Source organism: Aptenodytes forsteri, unplaced genomic scaffold (assembly GCF_000699145.1).
Source record: "Aptenodytes forsteri isolate BGI_AS27 unplaced genomic scaffold, ASM69914v1 Scaffold2, whole genome shotgun sequence".
NCBI lineage: Eukaryota > Metazoa > Chordata > Aves > Sphenisciformes > Spheniscidae > Aptenodytes > Aptenodytes forsteri.
This window is the reverse complement of record NW_008795695.1, coordinates 7,939,033-7,954,699: the sequence shown is the minus strand read 5'-3', so window position 1 is coordinate 7,954,699 and position 15,667 is coordinate 7,939,033. Positions and strand designations below refer to the sequence as shown.

Here is a 15,667-nt window from a genome sequence, read left to right as displayed (position 1 = left end):
GAGCGTGTCCAGAGAAGGGCAACGAGGCTGGTGAGGGGTCTGGAGAACAAGTCTTATGAGGAGCGGCTGAGGGAACTGGGGTTGTTTAGCCTGGAGAAAAGGAGGCTGAGGGGAGACCTCATCGCGCTCTACAACTACCTGAAAGAGGTTGTAGCGAGGTGGGTGTCGGTCTCTTCTCCCAAGTAACTAGCGATACGACGAGAGGAAATGGCCTCAAGTTGCGCCAGGGGAGGTTTAGATTGGACGTGAGGAAAAATTTCTTTACTGAAAGAGTGGTTAAACATTGGAACAGGCTGCCCAGGGGAGTGGTTGAGTCACCATCCCTGAAGTATTTAAAAGACGCGTAGATGAGGCGCTTAGGGACATGGTTTAGTGGGCATGGTGGTGTTGGGTTGACGGTTGGACTCGATGATCTTAGAGGTCTTTTCCAACCTTAATGATTCTATGATTCTATGATAAATGACTTACAGCTCTTTACTGTAACATATTTTTTCCTTCTTAATTTGTTGTATTATGACAAAAGCAAAGAGATACTTTACCTTTTCTGCAGAGGCTAACTGAACAAAAATTACCAAGTTAACAGAAATGACATATGAAAGTAGGATATGAATTCCATTCAATTTGTTGAAATAGCATTTATCTATCAATGGCTATGTAGCTGCTTAGCTTCTTCTGAAGTGAGTTACAGTACCTTAGACCATTTCTATGGAAAGCTTTTGGATTAGAAGGGTTAGAGGGAAATTCAGGTGGTTGTTGCTTTTACATGGAGATTGGCTGTGCACATAAGATCAGTAGTCTTTAACTTATTCAGGTAAATGGGGGCTTTTTCATGCATTTTATCAAGCATAGTCAGTTTTTTGTCTCTTTGAGCCAGTACTGCTAAGTGTAACAATTTCCTACACTTGATTCAATGCTGTTTGACTTCATTTTCAGTTGCCAATACAGAAGCATTTCATTAAAGAGAGAAGAGTGGTTTCAAGCCTAATGATGGCAATTGTTTATGTCACAAGCGTCCCTTAGTAGCATTTCTTGTTTGCTATTGTTTGCATCAAGTGGACACAAACACTGTGCAAGAATGATCCCTAAATTATACCCTTTGTAACAAGCTGCTGCCAAAAGAAAGATATCTTGTGAAAGGTGTAATGGTGTACACAAAACTTCAATAGAAACACACAAAACTTCAATAGAAACATAAAATGTTTTAAGATAGAAGAAAAAAAAAGTCAAAAAAATACTCATACATAAAACAAAAAACCTGAACTTTCAAGTTCTGGTTTTGTTCAGACGAATGTACTATATTAATTATGCTTAGAAAGTTGAAATGGAACAGTAGGATTAGGTTTTAAGACAGGTTTTACACCTAAGCCCTCATAACGTAAGTGTGAGATTCTCTTTGTAGTGGTAGAAAAGCACTGAGAGCCCCCATTACTGGTCAAGAATTAATTTCAAGCAATATAAAATATTTAACAAAGACTAAAATCCCTAAATCAGATACTACAACTCATCTAGAAACCTTTACAAACTGCAAAGAATACTCTTTCACTAAAAGCAGACATCTACTCAATTCCATCTTTAATTTTACCCAGAATTTTAGATGGAGAAGTAGGAAAGACGAATGTCAGGGTTAGACCAAGAACTAACTGGTTTAACTGGTAACTTCAATTTTGAAAGTTCATTATTTTATAATTAAAAAAAAAAAAAAGCATCATCAACAAGCCACTTCACTGAAGTCAATTCTTTCTTTCAGCACACAAACAGCAATCACTGCCAACAAAAATACATGCTGTAAAATTTCATTCTCCTCATCCCCCCAAACCCTTTAACATCTTCAGCCAAACTATTTACTCCTCCTCACAACAGGATTCCACGAGAATGACATGATAATCACAGACACACCTTCAAGTGTAGGAAGCAATTCCTAGACATGTCTGAAGAACATTCATTTAAAAGAATGACAAATTATCTACAACAATTCCTTATGTACAAGAAACAACACATCATATATTGTGGCAAGTTTGCTTAGGATATTGATGCAGTTGAGGAGGCCAAAATGCAAGGCTAAGAACAAAATTAGAGAACGTTTTCTCACCTGTAGCTGCTGTTGCAAATGGGTGATTTCTGCAATTCTCAGTTCTCTAGATTTATTTGTACTTTCAATTTCTTGTCTTTGGGTAGACAGCCGACATCTGATATCCTGAAGCTTTCCCTCCAACTGATTTTTTTTATCATTCTTTAGGAAAAAAAAGAACAGTATCTCTCTTTTTTACCAGAATGGTTTGCCATGCAAGTCAGGATCTAAAAAGTACTTTTATTCCATATTTAAAAGTTGAAATTATAGAAAATAAACATGGCCATATCACAGTCACTACTGTGCTTGTGTGTTTTATCTGCAAAGCTATCACTTACTAGAGCTTCCAGCTCAAATTCTAAGGTCTTCTTCTTTGCCTTCAGAACAACTATGTCCTCTTGTTCTTTGTTTCTTTGATTTAGTAGTTCTTGCCGACGATTACGCTCCCACTCAAGTTGCCGTTGCCTCTCAAGTTCCCGTTTTGCAGCCTACAGCATTAAAAAAAATAAATTAAAAAAGATATGAAAGATCTATTTTGAGAAACTATTCTAGTTGCTGATATTCATATTCTAATGTGCAATATCTAGTTGCTGATATTCACATTCTAATGTGCAATTAGAACATTAATATAAACACACTGCTAAACTGCGGACTAAAAATGTGCCTCTATTTAAGCACACAAATTGCTCAATTGTTTAAAAGCTCACTTGAAAGCACTGGTGAAATGGGGCTTCACTGTATAGCAGATAGGTGACTAAACAGAATATCACTCCATTTTAATCAGTTTCCCAAGATCCAATTTTCTGATTTAACAAGTGGTTTCATATTAAGACTTCAAGAACTCTCCGGGATAGCATCAAATCTCTTTCCGACCTCCAACATCAGACATTCTGCAGCTTTGCAAAGAATAAAATGCTACTGCACTGAATTCATCATTATTTGGCAATGTGAGAAAATAATAGCTTTTTAAATTAACCAGTATGTGTTTTCTTTAACAAATTAACTCATCACAGGAAAATCATGAATGCCACCAATGCCCATGAGTTTTTCTTCGTTCATTCAAGCATCTCTTTATGTCAAAGAAAATAATAATTATTATTATTATTATTTTTAAAGAAGTCAGAGGTTAGGAGCACGTTTTCCTAGATCTAAATGTCTCATCCATTCATTTCACATGAAAAGTAAAGAAAGAGGTAGCCGACTCTTTCCTTACCTTCAAAAACGCAGAAATTTAAGTTCATTCTTTAAATGTTTGCTTACTAAAAATGATGGCAAAAATTTTAATGTACACATTACATTTTGTTCTAATCAAACACAGCTGTCAGTGACATAACCACCTTCCTTTTATCCAGTTGGTTACCTCTCTTCTTTCTATTTCTTTCCTCCTTTCCTCTTCTCTCTGCCGTTCCAATTCCCGTTGTTTTTCCAACTGTTTCTCTAGCTCCAGTTGTCTCTTACGTTCTTGCTCCTGCCGCTCACGTTCTTTCCTTTCCTGCTCTGCCCGTTCCAGCTGTGCTAGACGTTCTTGTTCTTTGCGTTGCTGTTCCAGGAGAGCCTGCCTCCGTTTTTCAAGTTCTAGATTGCCACGTTCAAAGTTCTCCCGTTTTTTATCTTCAAATGTAACTTTAATGTGTGGAAACATGGGGCAAAGGAGAATTAAACTCTGCTACTGACTTAAAAAAGAAATAATCCATATATGCTGAATCAAAGTGAAACAACTTTCCAACAGTACTAGATGCAGCTCTCAAGTACTGATAATATAGCTCTACAGGTAATTCTAGGTTTTATCATTCGCATTTATATTGTAGATCCCCTTAAACCTACATCCTTAGGAAAACAAGGTGGGAATTTCAGTTCCCATTCCTCAGGCTCATAGTTTTCTCCACAAAGCCCAACAAGCGGGTATCATTTAGACAAACCATTCACCAGATAATCCTCTGTGAGGACACAGGATCTGGAGTTCCTCTATACATTTGATAATAGTAGCAGTACAAGAACCAACGCTTCAATTACTACAAGGCAAAGGATTCAGCTGATGATATTATCGAAAAGCCATTATGCAAATGACCACAATGTATTTAAACTTGCTAGTCTCATAAGATTACTCATTATTGTCAGGAAAAGAAATGGTTTGCTTAAGTTCTTGAGCAGCTGAACTCAGGAAGACTGGATTCCTGCAGATTCGCACCCTCATCACTCACTGTCCTAAAAGAATGACCTCAGTTCCAGCACAGGTTCCCTGACCTTCTTCTGCAATATCAGGGATTGTCCTTCCCCTGTTCCACATTCCTAGGCTCCTCCCTCACAGTTCCTCCAAATTATTCTTTCCACTTCACCTTCTGTTTCTTTTCATACTCTATATGTCCCATTCCCATACCCCATATTCTATATTTCTCTCCCTACGTATCCAACATGTACATTTTTGAGATGCAAGTCAAGTCAAGAGATAGCACATACTTACTTCAAAGTGTGCATGCACTAACTGTTTGACACGTTGGACCAACATCTGTTGAACCAGTTGAATTCTTGTCTTTTTCTAAGTTTGGCCCCCTCTCCTATTGCCAATCACCAATTTTCATAAAACTTGAAAAAATTTAACCACTTTGATGTCTGTCAAGTTTGTTTAAAATTAGCCACTGGGTTCAAAGAATATTAAGATACAGACTGATAGACAGAGAATGTGCTTATAACCCCCACTGATTTAGGAAACCAAGCAAAAAGGGAGGGGAAAAAAAAGGGAAAAAAAAGATTTATGTCAAGAAGGGCAAAACATTTTCAAGTAGCATGGACATTAATATACCATGTTCAGGGCTCAGAAAACATATACCACTAAGAAGAAACACCAGGTTCTAAGATGGCTGCCCAACAAGCTAGTATGGTTACTCAGCAAAATCAAGGTAGCTACCAGAGATAACAAAACAAAGCATACCCAAAATACGACAATAGAAGAGAACAACTTCCAGCAAATTAAATAAGTAGCTATTGGCTTGTGTTACTATGCTTCTAGGGAAAGCTTCTACAAGGTTATAAAAGCCAACAATAAAAACTCTTTTAAATGCCTCAAAAGGAAAAAAACCCAACACCTAGCCAGATTTAGCAAAGCCAATGAAGAAGCATGACAACATTCGCTATTATAAGTGATCTTTACAATGGAAAATCTGTACATCAAATACAGTAAAAGGCTTATACACTCTCGTTCCTCTTTAACTGAAAACAGAAATGGCTTTAAAACAAAAATAAAACCAAAAAATTAAGAGTAACAGGTTGCCAAACCCAGACAATGCTAATCCATAGTTCAAATACAAAATTCATGAACTACTAGCCGTGCTGTGCAATCCATCCTTCAATCTACGTCAGTGCTGTAAAACTAGAAGATGACAAATGCAACACCGGTCTTTAAGAAAAGACAGTATAATGATCCTGAAAGCTACAGACAAGTCAGTCTACTCCCACGCTGGGCAAAGTAGCAGAGGCTTCAATAGACAGAGAGTTAGTATACATGACTAAACATGATACCATGGAAGAAGGAATGCAGGAAAGAGTTGCCTCTCGAGTCTAATAGACCCAATTGTATCAATAAGCAAGTTGAAAAAGATAAGGTCAACAGAAGAATACTTGCGTGATTTTGAAGTCTAATAAAGAAACTAAGCCAAGGCAGCGGTTGACCTTCCTGACACTACAAACTGCATACCAAAATCCTCTGATTCCAGAGACACAAGACTTAGGCCTCAAAGACCCAATACGGGAGAGTCATACCACACCTGTGACCAAACGTTTCACTGTGAGACCTCAGTGAGGTCTGCTTCAGCAGTCCCTGCTATCTCCCTCCATCCTCCTACAGCCAGGAATTACCCAGCAGACTGCCAGCAGCAGTTAGTTATAAAACACAAACCAAAGACAAGAGTTGTGTCTGAATTGCTCACATGCGGATCCCGTGAACTAACCTGGTATGGAAAGAGACAGAAGGTCCTTGGGAACTAACAAACAGTTAAAAAGATTAGAATTAAGGGGTGAAATAAATTACCAACTTTCACAATGACAGAAAGATTCTCAGTAGCCTCCTTCAAAGATCTGTACTAGCAATTGTGCTGTTCAGTGTGCAACAATGATCTGGAAGAGATTGAAAAGTAACAAGACAGCTTCTGCAGATGATGCCAGATAGTCATGGTATTAAAATAAAAACCTGACTGTTCTAAGAGCTTTAGAAGAATCTCACAAAACTGAGCGATCTGGCAATGAAAAAGCAGAGGAAATTCAGATGTTAATGAATACAGAGTAGTGTACGTAGGGAATAAAAATAATCCTAACTAAACACACACAGTCATGTGCTCTAAAATGGTTAATAGATTTTTGGAAGGATGTTGGCATTACTGTGGAAAGTCTTCTAAAACATCGACTCAGATCTAAGCTGTGATCAAAGAGGCAATACAGTGTTAGCAATCAATTAAAAAAATTGAAAAATAATTTAGAACAAAACAGAAAAGCATTATTATGGCGCTGTATAAATCTGTCATGTTGCTACATCTTAAACTGTGTGACATTCTGTTCATCTTAGAATAAAATAGAGCAAAAGTAAAGAAAGTACAAAGAAGAGTGAGGGGATGATCAGAAGCGTTAAGACGTTCCTAACATTTAGCCATTTAGCACCTAGGAAGCTTTCTACCCTCCCCCCCCCCCCCCCCCCCTTTTTTTTTTTTTTCTCAAATTTTCCCAAAAGCAGAGCTGCTAAAGCTTGTATAAAAAATCATATTGTTACACAGACTGCAATGAAACAGGCCTCTGTATATGTGCTTGTGATCTTTTAAAGAGTACGTAAGCCAAACTACACTCCACCTAAGTCAGAAGATGAAGGTAGTAAAAAGTTTTCATTGCAGTCCTATAACAGGGCTGCAAAGTGCTGCCTCTGTTGAGAGTGCATAAGATAAGCAGCCTGAATGTTGTCCGTAACTCCATTGTTACTAACACAAAGGATCATGCCACAGTCAGGAATTAGCTGGGCCAAACAGTGTCTTGGTTATGCCTCTGACATGTCACAAACTGATCTGGAAAGAAAACATTTCTTAATAAGCTTTTATAACTCCACAGCATATAACCTGATGATAACACCTCTCTGATAACAGCACACAATACATCCTCTGTTTTTGCTTGCTCACCTGGTAATTTCTTTTCCAGTTGCTGCTGTTCTTCTTCTAATGCTGGTTCTTCTGGTAACCTTTGGTCTACAGATACTGAACTTACAGCAGATATGCCACTACCAGAGCGTACTCTTCTGTCAATAAAACAATAATTCCAAGTTGCTTAAAAGAACCTATGCCTGCCAAATTTATTTATGATTTAACGATGAAATCATAAATTAAATGCAATGATGTAATGTTTAATGATAGTTAATGTTCCCTCAGTGCTGCCCAGAGGATTTTACTCGGCCATCGCCATTAAGATAACAGTATCCTCCAGAGTCCCAACAGCATACACTGCTGACCTGAGAAACCTAGTTCAAAGTTCACAGCACCGTGCAACTTACAGATGTGTTCAACCCTGTCCCCAAGATCTCTTACTCGTAACCAGTCTGAAGTTGGGGAAATGCTGACAAACTATAGCAAAAGTTGCAAAGACAGAGGAAGAGCTCACTACAGTCAAGCTAAAAACAAGACCCTACATGGAATAAACAAAAAAATTGTAATCTTCAGGAGGATACTTAAAGAACATGAAGCTATGATTGTATGCAAACATTTCTTTCCATTGCTGTTACTGTCTTCCCACCCATTTCTCCACAAAAAAGTGAAACAGAGAAACAGAAGTAACGACTCCCCAGTACTATTCACAGATACAACTGCATCAAAAGACGTCTGGATTTGCTAGTGTAAATTCACAGCATGCTTTGAATTCCAATACATCCCATTTGCTCTACAAAAGTCTAAGCTTGAACTATAACACTTTAAATTTATATGGCCAGACTGAGTAAGTTTTGGAAGGTACGCTAGCATAAAACATTGACCAAAACTATATTCTCACAAGGAATTCTTGCTAATTCCAGCATCCAGTTCTTGTAATAAAACCGAAAAGCTAGACAAGCATTACCCGACGAGAAGGCACTCTGTGCCATAGATGCAGTACAAAAAGGAGAGGGGTTACTTTTCAATCTCTTGTACTTTACACTCACAGGACAGCTTTCCCAAATGAAATAAAAATTTAGGAGCAAGATTCCAGAATTATAACCAGTTACCTAAATGAAGGTGGAATATACTCTGGAGGCAGTACAGGTGGTAGCGGCTGACCAGACATAGCTACATCAATTAAGTGCATAGCCAGAATAAACTCTTCAGCTGTAAGTTTTCCATCTTGATCGATATCGGAAAGATTCCTTTTTAAAGGAAAGGTACAAAGTAAGTAAATTCTTAAATATTAAAAATCGCTGTTAAAAAGCATAGTTTTAACGTTTTCAGTTCCAAATCAATTCAATTTTTCACTATTTTTTTCACACTACTTTGTTTCTTCAAAACAAATAAAAAGCAAAAAACAAATGCGTCACTATTTCCCAAATTTCTCATGCATGTCTGCCTTGAAACTATCCTTATAGCCATGGCTTCTACTTCACTTGCTCTTTGAGTGTTGCCTGTACCATATGCTATATAAGTAACATTAATCGATGGAGTTTTCTTGAACACCTTGTGAACATCCATTACACAGTATCATTTAGAAAAGAATCAGCTCAGATGTTTGGTAGAACTTTCTGGTTTGGTCTCCTTCTTCCCCGGAGGCTCCTATCTCACATTCCAGAGCACACATTTGCATTAAAATCAAAGCCATTAACATTCTAGTCCTGACAAGCACAAAAACATTTTAGCATTATGCACATATTAAAAATTATGGAGTAACACCTCTGGATGGCCTAAAACCAGCGCTCCAACAGATGCACAAAATGCTTTTACTCATATTAGGGTGGCATTGGACAAAATTTAACAGCCTAAACATCAGCTTTGTTTCTCTAGCATGCTGCACTCTAATCATGCAGGAAAATCTCCCATGATACTGTGAAAAATCAAAGGTAAGAAACTGATACCTTCTTTTGATGTCTCAAGGTACAGGACTTTGTTTATGGGATTTAAATTTGGAAGACAATTATAGCTCAATTTGATCCATGCTTGTGTTATTGAACTCCTCAGCTGGGGCACAAGAACAAGCCAGTAGAATGAAAATCTAGCATGCAAGGATATAATTAATCAGCTATCCTAAGAGTCTGGGTCCACATCTTTGTTACGGAAATACCAAAACAGCTGCTACAGAGTAGCTGACACCCTGCACATCAGTACTTCACTTTGTGTGTGAGTCAGTGAATCCACCCCCAATACAGGCTGACACATCTTGCCCCAGAGAACAGCAACAGCAGTTCCACTGCCAGAGAATAAGTATCAGGAAAGGAAGCAATACTTAGGACAACAAAAGCTGTAAAATCCATTCCTTATCTCAATAGACTTGGCAGTTTTGAATGTCAAAAATTAAAAGAGTTATGTTTAGAACTCCTGGAGTACACTGACGTCATTCACCTGCCCACACAACCTACTTCAGTGCTGGCAACAAGCTGAGTATTTTTTGGCTAATCATTTGCTGGATGATTGGGTTGATATTTTTTTTCCTTACAGTAGCTTTGTTAGAAAACAGAAGGAGAGAGGGCTTTTTAAGATATAACAAAAACATCAGTGCTTAGCAAAGAAAACAAGTGCCATTGAACCGCCTTCTTAGAGTGACAACACAGTTGACATCCTCACGCAGAAGTCAGATGGGTTAGTGAGTTGACAATGGTTTTCAAGCAAAGACTTATAAAGTATAGAAGTTAATTAGAAATAACTTGTAGAAGGCAACTGGAAATTAAAAATATTCGGAAGCAGCATGAAGGCCATTTGAGAAGTCACCAAAGATAACCATAAATCAACAATAACCAAGTACTACCCAAGTAATAAAGTAGAAACATTACACAGTACATAGGAAAGCACGACCTTCCAAAATATGAGGGAGGAGAGAGGCTAACCCATGTGACAATAAGAACACAATAAACTTCAGCAAACAAGAAGCTGAAAGGAAAAAGAGAAGCCAAGACAAATCCTTTTAAAATCCATTATTTTAAACGTATGTAACTCCAGCCCCTTGGAAATAAGCCCTTAGAAAATCGCATAAAAGGCAGACAAGCCCCAAAGAAAGTACGGTTCTGGATTAAGCTTCGTTTTGTACTACCTGTGAAAATGTTTAAGTTTCACTGGTGCTGTATCACATATGGCCAAGGATGTGGAAGACATAGGAGGCTGAACATTTGGTCTGCCTAAAAACCCCATAACTGAAACCCAACTTACGAAACGTCTATGTGCATAGCACAAATGATGCTCTTTTTTACTTTTGTGAAGTAATATTAATATAAGCATAGCAGTGCAGGTTTTGTTTTATAAAGTTATACATTAAAAAGAGCAACGTATAATGATTTATCAGTGGAGGGAGATTGAAAAGGGAGAAAAAACCCACAGTATACAGTATAGAGGTTTAAATACAGTTTCCAGTTTGGTAGAAATTGATAGATGTATTTTTACCATATGGTAGCCAGCTGAGCCTGGGGTAAACTTGACTGCATAAGAATAGTTCTTGCTTGTGGACCTAACAAAGTGAAACAAGGATTAACGAACAAATAAGCAACTTTCTCCTTTTCTTGCATTACCAAGTAGCTACTGCACAAGCAGAGCTTACTTCTGAATAGGTAACACTGAAGAGATTTTATCAGCATGAACAGGCTATACATATTGCTATCCCTAGCCCCACCCCCCCTATGCCCAAAAGGAAAATAGTAAAAAATACATAACTATACCTTCTCCACAACACTCATTCAGATTTTAAAAAAAAAAAAAAAAAAAAGCTATGAAAGGCAAAGAGATGCTCCCAGAAGTAGTAAAACTAAGCTAGTGTACCACTCTAGTTTATTTCTGAAACTGGATAGGCACCCTCATCCGTGGATGAACTGAACACTGTAAATGGCTGCACAAGTTTTCACATAACCCATTGTACCCTTTCCAAGAATCATTTCCCAGTGCCAACCTACTTTGCAGAAAATAAAGGAAAGAAGGTGATAAAATGATCCCAGCTACAATAAATATTTGCTCCTAAACAAGATCATTAAGCAGTTGGGAGATTTGAACAGAAAAATATTGATGGTGACAGCAGAAAGAGACGAGAGTCTTTTACTATCTGAATAGCATTCTAAATACTATTATAATTGGCCTTCTACAGTTCAAAAAAAGGAGACAACAAAAACCGCTTCAATACCTGTTAAGTGTCCACTCATTGTTTTATCATGGCTATTGAACAGCTGTCTGTACTTCAGTCTTGATGACTGAGGTACAGCCCACTCTGCCACAGGAGGCACACTAGAATTAGAAAAAGGACAAGAGGGGGGGGGGAATATAATTTTAAATTTAAACACATGAAGCTAACAGGTACAACAGGATGAAGTGCTGCACAGAGATCAAGTTTTATGCCTGAAATGGTTCTTTTCACAAATATTCTCTTCTATTCCTGAAACCACAACAGCTTTGACTTCTTGTTTGAAAACACTTATAATTCAGTGTCTTAGAAGGTGTTTTTTGGTATAGTTGAATGACAGGCCTAAGAGTTTTGCATTTTTCTTTACTAGCAGGGAATTAAGCAACCTAAACAGTTTAGAGGAGCTAAAAGCTTTTACCTAAACATATAATAGGAAATGCCTTACCCACAGTCAGCAGAAGTAATATTTCATTTTACCCTGTCTTTTAACTGGTTGTCTTAGCCAAGTAATTCATAAGCTGATTAAGGAAAACAAATGTAAAATATGCTGAAAACATAGAAAAAACTGTGAAAAAGCTACACATGAAAGCAATCGAAGTTTCTCACAATGGAACTCAACTGACAAATGTAATATTCCCAGTTCTAATTCATCCACATAATGGGTTGAGTGCTGTTATTTGTAGCTATAATTTTCCATGCTTGAAGGCTGACAAGTCTTCATATTGAAAAAACAATGAGCACAGTTTTTCTGCCTTTAGAGACATTCGAACTTTGTCCTTTTTTGTTAAGGTTGGGGGGGGAAGCAGCCAGATTAAATAAGCATTTGTAACACCATACCAAGTTACAGTAAAAAAAAAACAAACAAACAAACAAAAAACCACCAAATCCCTTTTCCCTGGTCCACTGAGCAGATAGCATGGCAAGATCTTTCTAAAGTTGAGCTGAGAAGGATTATATGAATACTCTACTAATTGACCTCATATCCTATTCTCACATGACAAGACCCAAAACAGCTAATACCTCTATTTCTATTTTTTATTTCCAGACTATTGTGCTTTAATAATACTCTTTCATGGGAGCAAAGCAAAAACAAGCTGCGTCTTAAAGAATGAAAACAGAACTGAAACTCAAAAAAAAAAAAACAAACCAAAAAAAAAGCTGACTATTTAAGTTTTATCCATGTGAATTCCTCCCTCACCAGTTTTGCTAGATTTGGAGTTTCCACACATTAAGTCTACTTTTGTCTTACATATGTATGTACCTTGACCTGTGAAGTAAGGTTACTGTACATTAAGCGATGAAACTCTCCTTCATAGATACTCAAATGGTAGTTTTGGAAGAAAAAATGCTGGAGGACAAACACTTGACTCATGTATGCCAAACACCACGTATGCCAAGAGTTCACTACTGGTGACTCGGCAGAGTGATAAAAGCACCGGAAGTGGAATTTTGAATTTCACCCTTCACAAAATTCAAAATAATTCTCAGCTAGAAAAAAAACCAACAACAACTTCAACTTTACATTTCAATTTAATGGACTTAGCTCTTCTTCCTTCCTTTCCATAAACTCTGCAAATCAATTACCTTGCTATCTGTTTTCTCCAAAATAAAACTTGAAGACACACGCCAGTTCATCACTCGGCATTAGCAGCAGCCTGTGAAGGAATATCCCCTTCAGTGCTGGCAGACGTTGCAGAGTTACTGAAGTAACTGTGATTGAACTAAGGAAGTTCCAACCCTGGCCCAAGCAGATTCAGAGAACCATGCAATTTCACCTTGGAAAAGAAGTCATCTCGCCTGAGGTTCAGGCCTCTGTTGGCAATAAAATTGACCAGCAAGATTCAGATATAGTTAACCCCAAAACTATGACAGCCCTCTTATGGAATATCTAGAAGCCATTTCAGCTGAAGTTCCCTGAACTGCATTCATTATAAATACTAAAAGTGTAGTTATAGACAAAGCAGATAACTTCTTGTACCTCTGGAAATTGTATCAGAGCATCGCTACTACGTTCCCGACAGTACTAGATTTCAAAGAGAAAAAGAATTGTTTGTTTTGAAAGATTTTTAATCCTATTTGCCAATGATCAGTAGTGTGCTTATCTAATACCAGGGCACAAGAAAAACCTGCAGAAGAAAAATGAAAATAAAAATAGGTAATTAAATAATTTCCCAACTCATTTGCATCTTGCAAAAAAAATCTGTAATATAGACCTGTGAGAAAGTTCTGATTTGTGAAGACACTGGGAAACTACTATCTTACCTCCTCTAATGAAGTTTTATTTTGTCAGATACATTTCTTCAGACCATAGTAAAATACATTTTGCCTGACCATACTTTTTCCTAGGCCTTGAAATAATCTAAAAGCCTTTTAGGTGATTTTTCATGCAAAACTTGAAGAATATATAAGAAACACTTATGTGAAGTGCATTTAAAATATGAGAACTATTAAATATTTTGCTTTTAAAAATAACCCTAGAGTTGCTAATTTTAAAGAATATTACTTGTTATGTTTTCACACTAACAGGAGGAGTGCCTATGCAGTATTATACAATGCAGATTACGTTTACAGCAGCAAATGCTTTTCTAAAAATTAAGTTTTCAAGAGTCTGAAAATAGTGTCAACACATACTGTAATAGTTAATTATTATATTTCAATAATTCACTACTCATGGAGCAGTCCCTGTAAAACCACAGCATCCTATGAAATCCTGAAGTAGTATCTCAGCAGGAATTGATTTCTGCAAGTAAATATTTCAGAAAATGACTTTGCGAAAAAGAAGTAGTTTTTGTAACTCTGGGGAAGATACACACATACACTCATCCCATGCCAACTTACCTAGCCACATCAAACGACTGTGCCTTTTGCAGTTTTGCGTTTAGCTGCGATCCTGGACCAGATCTACTAAAGGAAGAACTCTTTGGCAATGTGGCTGTAAATAAGAGAATAAGTGTATTTATTAGTATTAGCATTTTAAACTGTAGAATTTCAATGACATTCATTTAGTTCCTAACATCAAATAGGATGGTTCTTTTGATGGTATCCCTTTTAAAAACATTAAGATAAGTTAACAGTGTCTAACAAAAATAGGTGAAAACACACAGGCGCTTCTCTCATGTCCTTTTACTTTTGCAGTTTTATGCAAACACTGTTGATATCAAATTATATTGTGATTAATGTTAGAAATCATATGTATTCCAGTATTTTAAAGTAAACCCAACAAATAGCAGCACTTCAATAGTTATAAACAGATAGGAGAGGACCAATTTCTAGGCAACAGTTTACTGGCAAGCTAGATTTGTCACACTGCTGTTATAACAGGGTTAATATTTTGCTCAACATGACTGACTGTTACAGTACGGTATGTCCATATTTCTTCTTGTAACTTTTATACAAGTTTGCTTACCAATTACATTGGGCTAAACCAAAGCACAGTCCTTACCCAAAGTCATTCTTTAAATTAAGTTAGAATGGCTAATTCCGTGTCTACTGTTCTCTGGATCCAAAGAAAAGTTGCAAAATAGTTTGTTACTAGCAAGAAAGTAAACAGAGTCTCAGTACGTAGCATACCAGGATGAGCAAAAGCAGGCAGAGGCTGTATAACAGCAGGAGCTCCATTAGCCAGGGGAGGTACTGCTGCTGCAGGAACAGAAGATACTAATGGTGGAGACATTCCTACTACTGGAATAGATGCCATTGGCACTGGGGCAACAGTTGTAAGAGATGGCATGCTGGCAATGCCCCCAATACCTATGGGCAAGAAAAGGAGAAATTTTTTCTAATTTAGAGACTCCTAATATGATACAACAATTTAACTGCAGCCTGCCACCCAGCAGTAAATGCAGAATTAAAAAGCAAATTGAAATGGAAACTTCCACACACCCCTTGAAAGAATTCTTACAGTCTGCTGCACCATTGGCATGGCAGGGGAACATAAAACAATGCAGAGGGAACAACATACCACTTTATAATGTATGCACATAAGATCACACTGGATGCAACACTGACCAAAAAAGTCTATTAGCATTTGCTGAAGAACAGAATTGTTTGCCTTGAACTAAATGAAGAGCAGCACTGTCAACTTCTAGTGAGTAATGAACCCAAAGCCTACATTTAGCTACAGCTGAAAAGAACACGCTTCAGGATAACTGCTTGCAGCCTATTGTCAAGATGAAATAGTGCAAAGCTAATAGGGTAAAGCACAGTAATGAGGTATTTTAGGTGTAAGCACAGTTGCATGGATAACAGGGAGGTTAAGGAGGTCCAGCCATGGCAATAGGAAGAGTGAGGCTGTGTGCA

General features: G+C 37.4%; 1 protein-coding gene across 1 annotated transcript in view; it reads right to left on the bottom strand.

The window, feature by feature from the left end:
• Positions 1 to 15,667, bottom strand: part of ITSN1 (intersectin 1) — a 119,767-nt gene that overhangs the window by 88,194 nt on the left and 15,906 nt on the right. Inside the window, exons 5-14 of the mRNA XM_009282959.2 lie at positions 14,939 to 15,118; positions 14,207 to 14,300; positions 11,372 to 11,472; positions 10,645 to 10,708; positions 8,292 to 8,429; positions 7,222 to 7,337; positions 6,013 to 6,045; positions 3,429 to 3,691; positions 2,407 to 2,556; positions 2,090 to 2,230 (exon numbers count right to left, since the gene is read on the bottom strand). Of these exons, the coding sequence (XP_009281234.1) occupies positions 2,090 to 2,230; positions 2,407 to 2,556; positions 3,429 to 3,691; positions 6,013 to 6,045; positions 7,222 to 7,337; positions 8,292 to 8,429; positions 10,645 to 10,708; positions 11,372 to 11,472; positions 14,207 to 14,300; positions 14,939 to 15,118 (1,280 nt within the window). The remainder of the gene's footprint in view (positions 1 to 2,089; positions 2,231 to 2,406; positions 2,557 to 3,428; positions 3,692 to 6,012; positions 6,046 to 7,221; positions 7,338 to 8,291; positions 8,430 to 10,644; positions 10,709 to 11,371; positions 11,473 to 14,206; positions 14,301 to 14,938; positions 15,119 to 15,667) is intronic.